Genomic DNA, 20,767 nt, shown 5'->3' with positions numbered 1-20,767 from the left:
TAATGGCGGTTATGTCTAAGCCATCACTATAGAATTTAGTATATTGATACAAAACATGGGCATGTCAAATAGTTGGCAGATTTTTTAACACAAGAATATATATCCTAAGTCTAACAGATAGATATGACTCTATCGATATATGTGGTAAAATAGTCGAATAAGGTCTTCAAAAGCCTCGGAGACACACAGAATATGGCATTTAAAGTTGTTCTTACAATCCTAAATTTCTTTGACAACAAGACAAGTTAACTCCTGACAACACCTAGTCGACTTCAAGGAAAATGATGAACATCAAAGGGCCTCCTTATAGACATGGCTTCAAAGGTGGCAAACCAGCCCCTGGGCAAAATGTCCTTGTTCCTGCCACAAACAGACAGAATCTGCCTAAAAATGGGCAACTTAGATGCAGGCAGTCGACGGCCGCATTCTGCCAAGTCAGGGTAAGCAAGTCCTAACAGTTCCTGCCCTGCGAATAAGTCTGGCAGAGATATTAGGCCAGAAAGCTGAAGATGAAGCTCCAATGTTATATAGTGTGTTGGGCGACTGGTCAGGAAGTAAACTGTCTTAAGTCAATTTGTACGTTTTGGAAGCTGCTAACCCGCACTGCTGGTTCACTCAGGAATTTAAGTTTTATTCCTTCTCAAGTCTCTGAGAGTCATTAAAGATAAGATACAACCAAGTTTAGTTGGTTAGGGGGTAAGATCATTTTAGATCAAGATAAATAAGTTAAGTTATTAGAGTTGAGATAGGATATATATGGAATTTCATTCAGAAATTTAGGCCCAACAAGACAGGAAAGACACTTACTTCAAAAAGATTAATGCAGAGGGCCAATTCACTATGAATGTAACATGTGTAGAACTCATTATTCTCATGATTGTCACATGGTTCTCCCTGCTGAATGTAGTTTGTTTTATATGTGTGTAATAAAATAAATGTATTATATATAAAAATAAATTAATATATTAAAAAGCTTTAATTATTCTCTGGAATCTCAAGAAAAAATGCTGGGGAAAATAACTTGACACTGGATTAAAAACAGCATGATAATTTTGATTGGCACATTAGGATTGCTGTTATAATGTGAATAATACTTACTGAACATGTTATACAGAACACCAGAGGAATCATTGACACTCATATTTAAAAAGCAACAAATTAACCAAAAGTTTTAGTACAATAATCAAATTAGAGCCTTTTGAAAAAGAGAGTTTGGGTCTTAGATGCAACCCAGTTTTAGTCAAATTCTGTGGCTGAAGAACTAAAGTCTGAAAATTTTCCAGTAAGCTACACTCCTCTAAGACCATGGTAAATGGGGTGATCTCTCTTGAAACCCAAGGATAGTAATACACACCATTATTCCAAGCACCTGGAAAGCAAAGGCAGGAGCATCATTGAATTTGAAGCAAATATTGTGTACAAGATGTGTTTCAGGATAGTCAGGACTACAGAAAAACACAGTCTCAAAACACTTGATAAATGTGAGGGTTAGGGCAGATGTGCTCTGTTGGTAAGCTTTTCATTCTGTAGTTAGGTAGATGCTTCAAACCTCTTAGGACATCCTGTAACTTTTGTTCTGTCTCTTGTCAGGTTGAATCACCAGGCACTATGCTGTCCATGTTCCTAACCTGGTAATTGCTTGTGAGTCCTGATGGGAATGAAAGGTATGGAATAGCAGGGTGAAGTATCACCTGGTGGCTAGGTTTGTCCACAGCAGAAAACGTGGGTTTCATGATGGATGATGGTGCATGGGTTCATCTTAACTAAGTTGACTCTGATTCTAATGTACAGAGCTCTGACACAGATGTGGAATGTCCGAAGGTCGGGATATTGGAAGGAGATAAATCATCCATCATGAGTTTTTCTTTCCAAGCTTTTTTCTAGTACAGAAGATGTTGGCACAAGTGGGTGAGTCCATCTTTAAACCTTGAGTTACTATCCATTCCAGTATATCAATCTTATTTTAACAAGTGGGGGAAGTAGCATATTTTTGGGCTCATGGCTTGTCTGTGTGTGTCTTGTTGGTAAGTCTTTTGAACTGCAAAGTTAAAAGCTCAAAAACCTACCTCTCAGTTCTGTTACAATACTCCTAGACCCTCTGGATGGCAGAATTTAGTATCAGTTTTGATTGGATAAATTTTTTTTTGTTTTGGGGGACAAGGTTTCTTGGTGTGGTCCTGACTATCCTAGAACTCACTTTGTAGGGATTTTTCTGGGCACACATGAGCAAACATCTATTGATCCAAGATAGAGCAACAAAGACAGATCCAATAAATGATCCACTACCAATGAAAGTCTATTTCAGTGAAGTTATGAGTTATTTATTTATTAGTATTATTTATGGAACCACGAAGATAGCATGATTATGGGAGCATGGGTAACTCAAAGGTAGCTGCACAATGAACATCCCATGCAAGCATGGTTGATGATTCATGAGAGCAGGATCCCTGAAGCAACTGTTTCGGGATCCATTCATAAAGGCTCTCTGTCCATAAGGATTGCTCTTGTGCTCTCTGCTCTAGAATAAGAATCATATAGATTGCTGAGACCATGATTAAGTGAAATGTTCTGCCAAGTATACACTCAAGGTCTTGAGACTATCAGAAAAAGTACACTGTGGCCTCAAAGCTGAGAGTTGCTTGAGATTACACTGATTTTCCCATGAGTACGTCCACATTATCTCCTGAGAGCAACCTTCTGCTGTGTTTTTCCCATGCTTGAGGTCTGTATAAATTGAACTGGTGAATAAAGCTGAGGTATCTTGTGGTATTGGCTGCAGGCCCTCTTGAGCCTATCCTGTGTTTCCAACTATTTCTTGCCTCTCTTTTTTATTTCCGTATTTTTATTTCTCAATTCTCAGTCCCTGGTCTAGGATCTGTTTGATATTGTCCAGAGTGGGCTCAGGCAAGTGAGGCCCAAACAGAGGGACTCCTGGATAATGGGGATTCAGTGAAGGACACCAAAGGAGAAAAGCAAGCTCACAGAAAATAAAAAAGGTAAGGGTGTGGTGATCATCTCTCGAGAGTAAAAATGGGTGAAGGTAATAATTGCTTGCTGTTGGCACATACGTTTAAAAACATGCTTCAGGCCTGGGGAACAAAGGTAAGTCAGCAACCGTTGCTTAAATTTTTACAGTTCATAGAAAGTGTTTGTCCATGGTTCCCTGAAGAATGAACAATAAACTTGGAAACTTGGAAAAAATTAAGTTACAAGATTATTATGATGCTCGTAGACTTGAGAAGGTTCCTGTAAATACTTTTAGTTTGTGGTTTGTAGAGATAGTTTAAACCCCAGGCATGGAAGAAAAAAGCAAAGCCAACTTCATGAGGGACATCTAAATGCTCAAGAAAAAATGAAACTAAGCTCTCTACTCTGCTGCCCAAGCCTGTGTAAATTCGGGCTACAGAGCAGTTAGTACAAGAGCACTTGATAGTGGTCACATAACTCCTTGTAATTTTCTCTGGAATCTGTGCAGCCATATATTGTCAAAATCTCAAGACTGTGTCATTTTGTCTTGCCCTTCGGACTGTTTGTTTTGAGGTTGTCATATCAAAGTTTGTTTCTATGTCTGTAAATTTATTTAATTGTTTAAATGCTGTTTTATGTTTTATAGTCTGAGAAAAAGGCCAAACTTCTCCTGCTGGTCATTTTTGTAACTAATTTCAAAGGAGAGAGAGAGAGAGAGAGAGAGAGAGAGAGAGAGAGAGAGAGAGAGAGAGAGAGAGAGAGAGAGAAACTGATAAACTATCTCTGTCCTTGGAACCAGGCATTTACAGCTGAAAGTTTCCAGCTTAGATCAAACTGGCAGCAAGCTCAGGGCTGCCACAACACCTAATGATATGCTCTGAGCTCTAGCAAGCCCCAAAGCCTCAATACAGTGAGTATAAGGTGACTACTCACAATGGGGAGGAATAGGTGGCTGAATAATGAGAGTTATTGTTGTGGTTCCACTTAAAGACATCAGATTGTTAACACTGTTAAAATTTGCATTTATTTTTAGAAAATTATGGTTATGCTCTATGACTTCACTCTTTAAAAAACCTATGATGTATTATTAACTTATAAAAATAAAGGTATTTTGTTAACAACCTATGCACATTTATAACATGTGTTAAAAAAGAAGCATGGGTTGCCTATTGCTCCAGAGATAATTCAGCATCAACTAAAGTGGTTAAATTAAGGACTGTGACAGCTGTATTTGATATAATAGCTAATGCTTCTTTTAACTTATACACTGATAGTCAACATATAGCTCACACATTACAGATTTTAGGAATGGTTTCATATATTGAGACTTCTAATATTCAAATACAATTATTGTTTTTTTTCAAATACAGAGAAATTTACACAGAAGGACTCATCCTTGTTATATCAGTTATATTCGAGCTCATGCTGGATTGATTGCCTTGTCTTTTAGCAAAAGAAAATGATATGGCAGATCTAGCTAATAAATAAGTATATCTTATTCAGGTTGAACTTGCTCAGAAATTACATGCTTTGCATCATCAAAATAGTCGAAGTCTAAGAAAGCAGTTTCATATTACTTGAGAGGCTGCTAGACAAATTGTTAAGCAATGTTCTACTTGCTTGCAAGTTCATTCTGTTTCTTATTATGGAATGAATCCTAGGAATTTGATTCCTAACTAGTTATGACAAATGGATGTTACTCACATACTAGAATTTGGAAAACTAAAATATGTGCATGTTACTATTGATAGTTGCACAAACAGGCAAAGCAACTAAACATGTTGTTTCTCATTGCCTAACGTGTTTTGCTACATTTGATGTACTTGCTGTGATAAAAACAGATAATGGTACAGGGCATCCAAGCCAAAAGTTTCAATGCTTTTGAGCTCAATTCTCAATCAGTCATAAGACTGGAATTCCTTATAATCCCCATGGCCAGGGATATGTGGAACATGCTCCTGGCACTTTAACAATTCAATTGTTTAAAATTAAAAAGGGGGAATGATATCCTTCCTCTCCACATAATAGTTCAAATTATGATTTTTTTATTTTACATTTTTAAAATGTGGGAGCTGTTGGTCATTCTGCAGCAGAAAGGTTATGGCATCCTAAAACGCAGAATATCTATGCTCAGGTTAAATGGGAAGATCCTCTTACAGGGGAATGGCATGGCCCCAATCCAGTTAATATGGGGATGAGGGCATGTTTCTGTTTTCCCACAGAATGCTGAGAATGCCAGATGGTTGCCAGAACAGTTGGTGCATTTTGCTGGAGCTGAATATAAAATGGTGGGTGCTATGAATGATGGGAATTGATGTGTCAGGTGATGTAAGCTGATGGAGAGCTGTATTGGGCCTACATTCCAGATCCTCCATGTTTACATCCTACAGTTTGGAAAGGACGAGAAATCATGGTACCAGTGGGGGGAAAACACTCTTGCTTGCAGGTCCTGCTTTAGTAAGATCGAATACACATCAATCATTGAGATTTAATTATTTAGGTTTTGGAAAAGGGTTGCTCATCTGTTTTGCAAAAAGATACTTCTATACCTGGTTGTGTTGGAGTCTATAATCATACTCCTATTGGACATGGAGAAATGTGTACCAGTGATGAATTGCTACTACCCGAAGGTCGAGGGAAATATGGTGGAGGGAAAGATTTCTCTGCAAAAATATTTACCGTGTGGGCCAGAGACGTGATATAGCAACAAAACTTTATTATGGAGAAGATGTCTAGAGGATAAACTTTTACAATATAATGTGACTAAAAGCAACAGATTTCTACTGGACTGGTCAGGTAATCAAATAGCAGGTAGTGAAGAATTACCTCAAACAAATTCGGACAATTGGGAAAAAGGATTATCTGATGGATTGTGGCAGTTGGATTCAGGACATCCTCAGAGGTATGTATGAAAACTTGCTGCAGCCATGGGCCTGGTAAGAGGCTGAGGAAAGGACTCTTACGGAGACAATAGTCCTGGATGCCCTCTATGAGGACTTGTTAAAGCATATGTCAACCCACCTTATGTTTTGTTATTGGGAGATTTAACTATTGCTTTTGTTGATGCGTATTTCAACATTAGCCCTACTAATTGTACAATTACTAACTGTGTTTCTGAGGGACCTAATGGGACTCACATTACGGTATTTAAATAGCCTTCATTTGTTATGGCCCCAGTTAATGTTTCAAAATCTTAGTATGATGAAAAGGTTTTACAAATTTTGGAAGAACTAGGAAATGCTTTAAGTAGCTAACAGAGAAGGATAGGATTGATTATAACTGGAATTTCTGCTTTGATTACTCTTATAGCTATGGCCACGACTGCTGCAATTGCTTTGTCTTAAGAAGTGCAAACTGCCTCTTTTGTAAATCAATTTTCTAGAAATGTCACCTTGGCACTTGGAACTCAAGAAGACATTAAAGTTAAGCTAGAGCCTAAGTGAGATGCATTGTATGAGGTGGTACAATTTCTAGGTGATGAAGCTCTGGGAGTTAGAGCTCATTTAAATTGTCATGTTGACTATGGTTGGATTTGTGTTACTTCTGAAGTGTATAATGAGAGTGTGTATAATTCCACACTCACTTACAAGGAGTATGGAATAATGCAAATGTTTCTATTGACCTAATATGGTTGCATCAAGAAATCTTAAACTTAACAAAATTTTGAATCACTCAAATTTGACACAGCTAAAACAGCGGAAGATTTTCTAAATAGACTAAAGACCACTCTTGCTTCTTGGTCATCTTTTACCTCTCTTTAAGGAGGGTAACAACCTTGAGCATATTTGTTCTACTTGGCATCTGTATGTTACCGATTTTGGTCAAGGCAATGGTCAAATACTTCTTGAAAGTTTGAGCTGGGGTGGAAAATGTCAAGCTGCGAGTATTTCTATAATCCCTGTGCAGAGGCTGGTAGTCAAACACAGGTAAGACCCATTAGGGATAGGCCAACCTAAAACAGTGCATGGATAATGGAATTTATGTACCAATGACTGATACGTCCCATACCCTGAATAGGACAGCCTAAGACAGGCACAGCCTTTCTGAGCCTAGCTAATAGGCTATAGGTTTTTTTTGAAATTAAAAAAGGGAAACTGTCAAGAGCCATTTGTAAATGCTCTCTGTCCATTAACATTGCCTTTGTACTCACTGATCCAACATAAGAATAACATAGATTGCTGAGACCATGGTTAAGCAAGATGTTCTGCCAAGTATACATTCAAGGTCTTCAGACTTTCAGAAAAAGTACTCTGTGGCCTCAAAGTTGAGAGTTGGTTAAGATTACACCACTTTTCTCATGAGAATGTCCACATTATCTCCTGAGAGTCACCTTCTGCTGTGTTTTCCTCATGCCTGAGATCTGTATATATTGAACTGGTGAATAAAGCTGAGGTATCTTGTGGTATTGACTGCAGGTCCTCTCAAGCCTATCCTGGGTTTCTGACTATTTCTTGCCTCTGTTTCTTATTTCTGTTCTTTTATTTCTCAATCCTCACTCCCAGTCTAGGATCTGTTTGATATTATCCAATGCGGGCTCTGGCAGCTCTGCATGACTTGCAAGCAGCTTGGTTAATTGGATGCTTTCCTTTACTCAAGTATTGTTATTACTCTTTATGGAGAACCAATGTCAATTTTATGTGATTCTGGATGTTCCTGAAACTTGTAAGATTTTTTTCCTTCCCAAGTCTTTTTAAAAAAAGATTTATTTATTTATTTATTTATTTATTTATTTATTTATTTATTTATTTATTTATACAGTATTCTGCATGCATGTGCCTACACACCAAAAGAGAGTATCAGATCTCATCATAGATGGTTATGAGCCACCATGTAGTTGCTGGGAATTGAACTCAGGACCTTTGGAAGAAAATGCAGTGCTCATAACCTCTGAGCCATCTCTTGAGCCCAAGTCTTAATGAATTCCCTTCCAATTGACAATGTTTCAATACAGGGAACTGGCTGCTCAACAGCATAGTAATGGAAAGATGAGAGAAGGAGGTGCCTTACATCAACCACATCTTAGAAAATGCCGCAACTGTGGGAAAGTCTACACTGCAATATTTTAGAAACATGTACATGTACCCAGCATGAGAAAACTTTAGCAAATAGCATCTGGAGTACACAGACCAACATATGTTGAGGACCAATATTAAGAGTGGGCTTCTGCAAAGATGTCATCAGGAGTGGTAGGAAGTCAATGTAGGGTAATTGGGTTTGAATATCATCAAAACAAATTTACATATAAAGATTGTCATGAGTCCCATTATATTGTATGACATTATTGTACATTAGTATTATACTAATAAAAAGAATGAGCCTCTTATTGATGTGGAATTGTGAGATTCTCAGTATGCTTATAGCGTAAGGTAAATCTAGAAAGTACAGCAATTTATATTGTAGAGGTCTGCATGAATGAACTGAAATTAAGACCCATGGACTAAACAATAGAAGTTGATTCCTGTCCAGTGCATAGTGAAGACCCCAACCTTTTTTGTAAAGGAAAACTACATTCAGAACCATACTGGAATAATGAAGTTACATACCCCAGTCTTCCTATACCACCTGATATTTGACTGCACCAACCAGTATTTATTGGTAAAGGGGTATGGCTTCTTTCTTGCTTACTCAGTTTTCTCTGAAAACTTAAGGGTGCAGACAATCCTTGTCCTTAGCTTATCATTTCATGAGTTCCATGTACTCAATGTTATTTGTGACAAACTCTCTTGGAATCTGGGATACTTGAGTGACTAATTTTTGTTTGAAGATCCTCTGCCCAAATTATGTGCATGAAACCTCCTGCCCTTCTTGTCTGTCAGTGTCCTAAAAAGAGGTAAAATTTAAGTGATGTTGTATTCATATGTTTTTGTAGAGTATAAAGGAATATTAGACTGTGTGGAAGAAGGATGGATCAGCAGGACCTACCTGTCCGTTCAGTGTTCTTTTCGCTTCAGGATCTTGGTCCATGATGGCTACATTATTGTGGGATAGACATAATTAAAAATAAATAATAAAGTAGTTCTGCATTTTAATTCCAAATACAATGTACTAGTGAGAAATATGGCAAAACCTAATGTTGGTCACCCTCTTCAACTCAGAATTCTGCCTCTCTGTGTTTACAGCCCCCATAAAATCCATGCTTCATCCTAGTAATTATCTCCTCACTATGTTCACTTTTCCATCTATCTTTCTTCTCTCCCTCCCTCTCTCCATCCTCTCCCTCATAAAAACTTCTCCTAAATATGAATGTATGTTTTGGATGTGAATATGCAGAAGATGCATTGAGAAATTACTCAATGGTCTGAGAGTTGAGGAAAAGAGCAAAGGCTCTGGTGCTCTCTCTAGAAAACCTTGTCTTAGTTTCTCCCGTCCTGACCCAAGTATACTTTTGTAAAGGAAGTACACACACCTGTATTCCTCTGGACTTTGTTTCTCATACTACTCAGATGACACTCACTGGCTTGGTCCTGAGACTTACTCTTTTTGGCAGAGCAACAAAAATAAAGGATGATGACGAAGACAAGGATCAGGGTAACTAACAATCTAATTAGAATATACATGTTCCTGTGGTTATCTGGAGGAAGATGTGAATAAAATAAGAAATAAATTTTAGTATACCCGCTTGATAGATTATATATTTATTGATTGAAAGATATTTAATATAATATTTTTAAGACCAAAGGACTTGCTAGATAATCTACGATTATTATCCTAATCAATGGACATAGTATTAAACTGATTCCTAATGATATTGTTAGACACATATATTAATGTGTTTCTCAACTCTCAGCAGAGATGCTTATATTTGTGATAGGTGGTTATTAATACAAATTTCCATAACTGGACAAGATGCAGAGAATAAGGGACTATAGAATTTTTGGCCCTGTATTACATGCTCATATCACATTTTCTCCAAATGTTTAACTGTCATTGTGAAAAATATGGGAAATTGCAAAAAGAAGCCATGGATAACTCCAAGGAAACAGTCTTTTGGACACAGTAGGATAGTTGCACATATGAACTTCATAAGATGGGGTGGCAATGACTAATACCAGCACAAACTCAAGCTAGTCAAAATTCCTGCATGGGGTGGGTGGTGGACAGGAAATCCTACACCTAGCCAAGGAGCTATAGGCAGTTGATAATTGTTGGGAGAAGTGCCAAGTTTCGGAGTGTTGTTGCTCATAAGATGACCATGATCCAGAAAAAGTCCACATCTGAGAATGTAAGAGCATTATACCAGTGGCTAAAAACTGCAGGAAAGGAGATATAGGTCATGTGCTCAGTATTTCATTCTGAGATTTTCAACAGTGTTTGACTAATCTTCTTTGAAACTTTTACGTCTACAACATCTTTGAATCAAACATTTAATTTTCCTGAAGAGAAGAAAAAAAAATAAATTCAAATCTATTTCATCATGGGTAGTATTTTATGTAAAATATATAAAATATTCCCACTGTCTGCTTTCCTTTTTCAGGACCCATCACCTACTCTCCAGGAGACACAGAGCTAGAAAGAGAGCTTCATCGTTCCTGGGAAGTGAGTCATATTAACTCTCCTGTTCACTTACAGGAGATCTTACATGCACAGATTAGAGAAGAATGCTCCCTACAGGTCCCATGCTGCACCCAAACAAGTACTGATGCTGCAGAACCTAAGAGTCAGAGAAGGGATATGATGTATCTAAGATAACAGAAGCTTGAGAATGATGAGACAAAACATGAACCCCAAAGTTTTTGGTCCCTAAGTTTCCACAGTGAAAAAGAGGTATTATTTACTCACTAGATTTGGAGTGTGTTTCTGTGCATGAAGTGCAATTTCCTGTTGCGTTCACTAGAGAAGGAGAGAGGAGAGGGAACAAGAGTTGGTCAGTTATGCTGTCTGCCATCCACTTATGGATTTCCTTTGGAGGTTAATCAGTATAGCACGTATTTCACCCCTATAGGAGGAGGCAACTCCTTAGATGAAACAATAGGAGAACTGGGTAGAGATCTATTTGAGTAGAGATAAAGAGGGCTGCTCCACCTCTGATCTGCTCTAACCTTATCTCCAATGACTCTGTCCTGACCGCTTTCTACATCTTCCAGGAAACAGATCCCAGTGTGCCTGGCTCAGCAAGATAATTCTTCAGCAAGATCCCTGTCTAGCACTTTGTAATCTGATACTCTTACTTAAACTTCATCTCTTCTTTAAAAGTTTTTAGTTGAAATACAATTATATCCATTTGCATCTACATTTCCTGTCTTCAATGCCTTCCTATTACACTTTATCCAACCTTTCTCATGCCACCCCACTGCTCTTAAGTTAATAGCTTCTTATTCTTTGATTCTTATTTTTACAGACTTGAGTCTTTTTGTATATACACAACACACACAAACAAACACACACACACATATAGGAAGCTTGCTTAGTTTATTTTTTAAACACACACACACACACACACACACACACACACACACACACGAGTTTCTCTCCATCATATGAAGTATGGTTCTCAGACATTGATTTAGTATTTCATTACTCACAGGACATGAGATATACATGAAGCTCTTTTTACCTTTTGCAGGAAGATACAAGGGGTCACTTGGGGATGACCACACATGGGAAGAGTTCCTGAAAGAGCCATAGCATCTATAGTTCCCTTTCTGTATCACAGGACCGAGAGCAAAGTTGGCCTGGAATGTCCCATTGTGGCTCTTCATGGCAGGCAGCCCATGTCCCTGAGAAACCCCTTCTAAGGATAGATGGAACATGTCAAATCTATGGTCAGAAATGCAGGATAAGGTCACATTTTCTCTTGACATCAGCACAGGGCCAATCTGGGCTGAAAGAGAAGGTTTCTTGTATAAACCTGGAAGAAATAAAAACACAGACAGTTAGAAGTCCAGTTTCTCCTCCTCGCCTCTTTTAACATTTACAAGTTATTTTATTGAATGTTTTGATAATTTCATAAGGTATATTTTCTAGCATTCCTCCCCAGCTCTTTTACTATCCTTATTCACTAGTTACTCAACTTCATGTTTTCTCTTAATGTTAAATTTTTATTCTTTGGTAATTTCACATCATTCATTGGGATCACAGTCTTTTCCCAAGCCTTCTATGTTTGCTCCCCAACCTTCATGACCCCACTTCCCCAAAAAAATATTAATTAAAAGCAAAAAAGGAAAATGAAACAAGTCCAGTTTGTGTTATATATGTAATCCATAGAGAAAGTGCAAAAATCTCACTAATCTGCCCCTTAAACATTGTTTGCTCACTCCTCTTCTGAAGCCAGAAGCCAGAAATTGTGGAAAACCAACTTCAGCATCCTTCCCACACTTAAGGATTGTAGAAGGACAGGTTTTTTTTTTTAACCAGTGTTCACTCACTTAGTTGCATTTATTATCCCTGCTTTCATTTTTTGAAATGTCTTTGTCTATGTTACTCTCTCTGCTTCAGTCCCTTTTCCTTCTCCTGATTCTATATTTCTTCTCTGTTTCTTAAGTTATCTCCTGCTCTGACTTTGTGTCTATAGTACCATAATTAGGCTCTAACTTCCCTCTCGTACTCAAATATTTTACCTCTATTTTGCTGTTTGAGTTTCTACCTCTAGTTGTATTAATTCATTCCATCTGTCTTTTTAAAAGTATGCTTTTCATAATACGTATAAATTCTATCTAGCAATTAACTTAATATTAATATTCCTATACACACACACACGTACAAAGAAGAAATATTCCTCTATGTACATAATGTAGTTTTTCTTGTTGTAAAATTATGTATTTGAAATAAAAATGTACCTGAATTGGGTTTTTAAATTGTTATTTTGTGTGTGTGTGTGTGAGAGATAGTGATCATATATATGGTATTATTCTTTATTGTACATTAGCTTTCACTTTCTTATATTCTTTCCTAATTGGCCCTTTTACACTTTCATTTTTCCAATTGCTTTCCAAATCAGTGTGCTGAAGCAGAAGTTTTTGTGATTTTGCTTTAATTAGCATGTGAATTAATAGATTTCATTATGACTTCCTCATATAGTTCATTTTGTGTGTTTTTCCCTCCGACTTCCTGGTAACCCCTTTGCCAGTAGTATCCTTCCTTCCTAATGTCCTCCTCAGTATCATATGTATTCTGCCTTCCTTACCGTTTCCCTTTGTTTAACCCTTTCCCCTTCTTATGGTTACTTTGTAATTTCATTACCTATAACTCCACCATCTAATGCATGTGTAGAGAACAGCAGTGATCTGTGCTTTATTCAATTACCCAGGGTTATGATTTTCAAGGATGAGTAGTGGGTCAACCATAAGAAAGGAAGAAGTGTCAAACTAAACAAAAAATTACTGAGTCCCACGCATTCAAAGGATTAAGGACTCATTCAGAACCACCCCCAGTAAACAGTTATACTCACTTCAGACACATGATGTGCTGGCTCTCCTGGTAGACTTCTTTTGGAGATAGAAGCAAAACACAATTCTGAACACTCTAAGTGTTTGAATGTTAGTTGAACCATTTCATTCTCTCTTACAAATATCAACATCACCAACTCATACCTTTGTGCTTGTCTCTATTTATGCCTCTTTTGCACAGGCCTGTATTTGTGCCTTACAGAATGGCCAATGTCCTGTTCTTGCATGTCTGATTTCATTTTCTATTTAAGTAATATATGCACTGAAGTTGCTTTTCTTTATTTCCCACAATCATCTTCTTCAGAATCTTGCAGGAGTTCTAGACTAAGCAATATCTTTTATGCATCACAAAGATGATGATGAGCAGGTATGAATTCACTTACCTGTGATCCTGATATCAATAGGGTCACTGAAGTCTGACCATTTATATGGCATTTCATGGTAAGAACCATAGCACGTGTATGTCCCAACATGATCAGGTGTCACAGGACCTATTGAGAATTTGGCATAGGACTCACTAAGATGAGATTCTGCAGAAAGGTTGAAAGAGTCCTTGATTATTCTGTATTTGTGTGAAGTTAATATGAAGATTTCAAACAAAATCTCTGAATGACACTTGAGTGTCACAGTGCTTCCTGAATTCAGAAGGACAGACTCTCGGGCCACAAGGAAAGGCTTCCTGTAGATTCCTGTAAATAAAGACATTATATGAACCTGATCACATTCTTTGTGTCTTGGAACACCTATGTATCTCTCTCTGTTAGCCTGTTATTACTGCTAGTGCTAGAATGTCCTTGTCTGATCCTATATAAAATCTATGCACAGAATTCTCCATCTTTCCTTGTCAACTTCCCACTTCTTTAGCTCTAAGAGTAGCACAATATTTTCTCACTGGTTTGCTGTGAGACTGTCTTTTGAAGGACTCTACTATATATCTCATGTTCTCTTTCCATGTTTCAGCAGGGCAGGAAACATTGCAAGATTCATGTTAGGTCTATTATGAATGTTTTATGCTATTTTGGATCAAGTATAATCCTGGGAAGTATAAAGGATTTAGTAGTGAGGGTAGTTAAGAGAGGTCTCTTCTGGTCCTCTCTTTGTACAAATTTCTATAGGCATTCCTGATCCAGAATCATGAGCATCGCCCGCTCCAAAATTTTTGGTGAATCAGCATCCCGACTTAGTTGCTTTCTATGCATTCCTTCCCTGGTTCAAATTTGTTCTTGGCATCTATTCCTGTCTTAATTTCCAATCACTAATATAAAATTAAAACAAACGTGATTCTCAACAGGAACACAAATGTTCTGTAGATCAGAATCTTGATATAAGCCCAAATGGCGGAAACAAGGCACCTGTAGTGATATGTTACTGCTCAAATCATTAGGAAAGTACCAATTACTTTTTTTTACTTTCAGCTTCTAGAGTCTCATGTATGTCTTGGTCCTTGCATACTCCTCTCACTGTCAGAGTAAAAACGAGTGTCTCCTTCACATTGCTTTGCTCTTCCAACTATAAAATATTAATCCTTGTGATTCTGCATACCCAGGATAATTCAGGATATTGTCCCACGATAATGTCAACTTATTGATACCTGAAATCCATCTTCAATCTCAATTTTTGTTGACTAACTTAGAACTCAAGAATCCTTCAGTACAAGAATGTGCATACCCACAGGTATTATGTCATGCCCACCAGAGCATCCAATTACTTGTTTTGAATATGCCTTTATAACGATGAGACTCTGACCAACACTCTTTCTGAAAATTCTAGTGTTGCGGGGCTTGTGGGAGTGAAGTGGCACTACAAAGATGGACTCTCACCTGAAATTATGATCTCTAGGGGGTCACTGTGTGATGAAAGTTGAGTAGACCATTGAGGATTAAATTCATAGCATCTGTAAGTTCCTGCATATTCTGAAGTCACAGGTCCAAGGACAAGGCTGTTCTGCAATGTTCTGTCTTGGACGTGAGGGATAGGTGTGCCATGTTCTTTGTACACTTTGAACATGCCATGTTTACTGTGAGAGTCACAAGTAAGGGACACGTGTTGTCCCAGTTGAACAACATGACTGGGCCAAGCAGATAGTGAAGGCTTGTCATGACTTTCTGCCAAAAGAGATACAGAGTTAAAATTTTAATGATCACCCATTTTCCCTGAGAAATGAACCTCTAGATATTACTACTATGAGATCCTATAATTTTATCTGAATTGAAGCCTCTCTGTTCTGTAGGTGAGGTTGAAAATTTCATAACCATCAGGAGGTAAAAAAAAATTTATATGTCCTAAAAGCTGAAGCTTCCAAGGGTCCCTAGTCCCCATGTTCACTTCTATACAAAGACTAAGTACCTGGGCCAGTTGAGCTATAAGAGTAGATATCTAAGACCTGTGGAGCTGCATGCAAGTTGTGCAGAGAGCTCCAGTGTTTTGGATTTCATGAAAAGCACCCACATTGAGGAGGTGTGCTTTCACTATTGCTTTGAATCATTTTCTTTCTTCTGTAAAGATCACTAATCTCTTTTGTTAGAAGTAACCTCAGTAAACTCACAGATTCACGTAATTGGTCTTGGTGCAATCATTGTTTGGTCTCCCATGTGTTTCGTTTATGGGCTGAGCAGATTTGTACACATTGTATCTCCCCATGGACATTCCCAAACACAATAGGGTCATTTTCAAGTAGTGGATGTCTCCTAATTACCATATACATATGGTATATCTTTCTATCATAAGACATGTTAAATAAGAATTTTGAAAATTTATTAAATAATGGAGTAGAGTTAGTCATAAAATTTATTCTAAAAAGAAACATTATTAGATGAGTAGAGGGAAAGTTTATTTCTGAGATATCATATGAAAATTGATACCATCAAGGTATCAAAAAACATATGCTCTTGATTCACACTAACTCTAGAAAGCTAACAATACTCAAATGAGATTTACATTATGAAATTTACAGAATTCAAAGGTGAGAACGAGAATGCACATAGAATTTCAGAAAGAAGAAAACTGACAAGAAGCTGGAGGGATTATTCTTAGCACATTTTCCCCCGATGTAGTCTTGTATAGAACTTCAACAACAGCCACCATACTTTCACATGTTTCTATATTAAAGGTGATGACTTAAAGGCAGACATACAGTTTCTCTACAATTTCAACACTCCATGCATGTGAAGCATTGGGAATATAGCCTTCCTTGGCTACTTGGGTGTCTTGGAGAAAGAATACATTTGGAATCATGATGGTGAGACATTGAGTCTTTGTCATTGCTCTGTATTCACTTGGTAGAAATTGCTGAGGAAAAAGACAACAGCAAGATACTGTAGAGCAGACCACATAGCCTTTAAGCAATACTACCAGTCAGGCTGGGTGAATATCCTGCAAAACTGCCCAGCCAGAGGACATCATAGATTCCAGGGAGAAATTCTACCTGATTGCATAGTGTGGCCAAGAGTATCACTGAACCAGGAAGCACTGACAGTAACAGCATTTGATTTCAACACACAGGAAGCAACTCAGTCAAAAAAGAAAAACTTCAACCAATGTCAGACTGTCCAGGATGTCAGCCATTGGCTCATGTTCTGTTTTAGGTTAGAAAAAAATATTCCTGGCCTATTTATGATCATGGAGCTCCACTATATGGTAATGGGGTGGTTCTCTTTAAGATGCAGGGGACCACTAGAAGACTAGAAGGCATGAAAATCAGATAAGTAAAACATGGCCAAGTATCATGGTAAGGCTCTGGTGATAAACACAGAAAAAAAGAAGGCATATGATGCCCAAGAGATATAATTCACAGTAGTGTTTTAATGAGTTTAAATAACTATTGGAAACTCTATATAAGTATTCAGAAATGGGAACAACAGATGTGAGAGAAATTGTGACATTTCCCTTTCTGGTCTGAGTTACCTCCTTCTGTATAATATTTCCTGAATCCATTTATTTTCCTGACAATGCAATTGTTTCATTTTTCTTTTGCAATGAACAGTATTGCAGAGTGTACAGGTGACATACTTTTTTCCTATCCATTTATCAGCTGGAACTCTTCAGCTTGGTTTCTTGTGCTATTGTTCATAGAGCAGCAAATAACGTGATGAAACAAGTAGACATTATATAAGATGTCAAGTTGTTTTTATATATGCCTTGTGTTTTAATGCTCCAAATTTTGTGCTATTGTATAAAAAAATCTCAAAAAAGTCAATTAAAATATTTTATAACATAAAAGACATGATTTAACTTAGAAACAAAGAAAGTATTGGTAGAAAATTTTTGGAAATTTGAAGATTAATCATTGAACAACATAAGTTTTGGCAAGCCCCCTCCATTGAAAAAAAATACAAGTAAAGAATTTGAAACAAACATGTCAATTTTACAACTACTTTGGAAATCCATCTGGTGCTTTCTCAGAAAACTGGGAATTTCTCCACATCAATAAGCAGCACTTCATAAAACCACAAGGACATTTACTTAACTGTGTTCCTTGCAACTTTATTTGTAATAGCCATAAACTAGAAACAACCTAGATGTCCTTCAACCAAAGAAGACAAGTAACAAGGAGGGCCAAAGAGGATGCTTAAATTTCACCCAGGAGGAAATAGAATAGCCAGAGGTAATGGTTGGAGAGAGAGAAAACATTGGAAAGGGATCACAGAGAAAAAAAGGTAGAGATCAGACCTGGGGAGAGCTGGGAGGAGCACAGAAGGCCTTAAGAGAAAACAGAAATTTTTGGTGGGGGTATCTCTGTGACTAACTGGACACCTAAGACAGAATAGACGTCTGGGAGAGTACAAGGGGGACTATAGCTGAGAATCCTAGTAGCAAAGGTCAGAGACAGAAGAGGACATTCTGTAAATATATGAGACTCCCAGTGGAGGGAGGAAAGCACCAAACCATCCACAAAATATTTAATCCTAAGCTTACCCTGTCTACAAGATGTGTAAGGTTTAAGATAGAACAGATAGAGCAGAGATTGAGGGACTATCCAACCAGAGCCTGGCACAACTCAAGTCCCACCCCATGGAAGAGAGCCAACCCATTACAATACTAAGGATACTCTGCTATGCTTGCAGACAGGATCCTAGTATATTTGTCCTCTGAGAGGCTCCACCCAGCCATTGGTTTGAGACAGATGCTGAGAATCACAGATAGTCTTTGGGTGAAGCATTGGTAGTCTAGTGGAAAAGTGGGAGGGAGGATAAAAGGACCTAGGGGAAACAAAAGCTCCGTGAGAAGACGAATGGAGCCAAGTTACTAGGCTCCAGCGTGGCCTGAGGTGCCAAAGAAGAATCATGCATGGACTACACCTAGGTCCTCTATGTAGCTTATGGGCAGCTCAGGCTTCATGTGGGTCCACTAATAAGGGGAGAGGCAACTGTCTCTGACATCTGTTGCCTGCTTTTTACCACTTTCCCCTGACAGGACTACCTTGCCAGACCACAAAGGAAGAGGACAAACTCATACCTGATATGACTTTATGAGCTGTGGTGGGTATGTAGAGGTACTCCCCTAGTCCAAAGACTATAGAATGGGGAGGGTGATACTGGGAGAAGAGGAGAGATGGGGCTATGATAAAGTTGTAAAAATTAATGAATGAATAAAAGAACAAATAAATAATAAAATTCTGAGACGAACAAGAAATGTTAATTTGAGGAGAGGGCATTAGGATGGAACTAAAAGGAAAGGAGGAAGAGAAACAGTGATCAGGCTGTAAAGTGATTAAAAATACACACACACACACACACACACACATTTTGAAAAATCAATGCACTTGTAAAATATTAACAACAGTAATAAAAACTAATAAATATAAAGGGAAAAACTTATTTAGAGAACAAAGTAAAGAATATTCTTGAAAGAGAGAAAAATATGAAAATGATCAGGTCCATGATGGTCATTAACATGGAAGAAATCAGCCCAAATAATCAAGATCACAGAGCTAATTATTGTAAGAGATCCTGAAATTAAAATGATATAAAAGCAAATAACACATAAGGACAGCTAATACAGCTAAAGGCAGACATCTGAGCAAATACCTAAAGGCCACAAAACACCAGAATTATGTATTCAGTGAGGTGAGTGGAAAAAATAAAAAGCCTGTCTGTATATGTCAGCAATGACGTTCTTTAGAGATGATATACAAAACTTTTCTTAGAAAAGCTGTAGCACATAACAGTTCATCACTGAAAAGCACAGGAAATGCTTAGGAACTCTACACTGAAAGAAAAGGCTGGTGCTGAGCTTTGTGCCAACATTTTTATGTAGAAAATGTACAAGTAGGTCATTAAAATAGCCAAATAAAATGTTACAATAGTGTACTGATGATACATAAATCCTATATGTAGCATGGATGTAGAGATGAAAAATAATAGCGTCAATGTTTTGTGAAGCAACATATATTTTAAAAGTAGCAAATTATAAAATCAAAATCTCAAAATATGAGTTGGTGGTCAGATGACTGTATAACCAAAGGGAAGATTTTTTTTCTTTAGTTTTAAAAACATATTATTACTGGGTATTTTAACACATGTTTTCATTACAGTACTTGGGAGACAGAGTCAAGTGAATATTAGACTTCAAGGCCAGCCTGGTCTACAAATGAGTTTTAGAATAGCCAGGACTACACAGAGAAATTCTGTCCCAACATCTACCCCCCAAAATGTTTATGCACTCAAAGATGATGGCCAACTCTGACAGGCACTGTGTCTGAGAGGATCTGGCACAGACCTGAGAGCCAGGACTTCAGGATCCTAACTTGATTGTTTAGAAGACTTACCAACATGTCACTCTCAGACAGTTCATTAGGCCAAATCCTGTGCTCCCTGCTCTCCTGTTAGAATGAAACCTAGCTATTGGGATCAATAGTATAGCATGGTTTTAAAAATGAACTCACCCATTTGTGCCAAGGTCCTTGGGATTAGCAAGAACCCTGAAAAGAAAAGCTCATGGTGAATGATCGATCTCCTTTTAATAGCCTGGCCCTCTTATCTGCGAGTCTCTGTTGAGCCTCTGTACATTAGAATCAGAGCCCATTTAGTTAAGAGGGATGCATGTACCAATATCCATCATGGATTTCATGTTTTTTTGCTGTGGACAGATCTAGCCATCAGGGTGATATTTCCACCCTGCAACTCCACACCCTTCCTTCCCATCAGGACTCACCAGTACACACCAGGTTTAGAAGCACGTACATCATGGTGGTGAATTGGCTGAAGTGAGGCAGAGATAGAGCAAAAGTCACAGGATGTCTTGAAATGCTCCAAGTATCTAAGTGACCACAGCATGCAAAGCTTACCAACAAAGCACATCCGGCCTGTGCCTCACGCTTATTGATTCTGTTTTCCTCTTGAGACAGGGTGTTTCTGTAGTCGTGACTGTACTGGAACACACTTTGTGGAACATGTCTTGAAGTCAAAGATCCTCAT

The 20,767-nt window shown here is 37.8% G+C and overlaps 1 protein-coding gene across 1 annotated transcript; it reads right to left on the bottom strand.

Moving 5' to 3' along the window:
• Positions 1–8,714: 8,714 nt before the first annotated feature.
• Positions 8,715–20,538, bottom strand: LOC127203016 (killer cell immunoglobulin-like receptor 3DL1). The gene is given in 9 exon segments (XM_051161830.1): positions 8,715–8,756; positions 8,758–8,787; positions 8,890–8,936; positions 9,416–9,538; positions 10,747–10,785; positions 11,522–11,815; positions 13,736–14,041; positions 15,173–15,457; positions 20,505–20,538. Coding segments are annotated over 9 exon segments (1,200 nt in total).
• Positions 20,539–20,767: the final 229 nt, after the last annotated feature.

This window comes from Acomys russatus, chromosome 19 (assembly GCF_903995435.1).
Source record: "Acomys russatus chromosome 19, mAcoRus1.1, whole genome shotgun sequence".
In the NCBI taxonomy this organism is placed as follows: Eukaryota; Metazoa; Chordata; class Mammalia; order Rodentia; family Muridae; genus Acomys; species Acomys russatus.
Note: the sequence above shows the minus strand (reverse complement) of the source record. Positions and strands in the feature narration are given on the sequence as shown.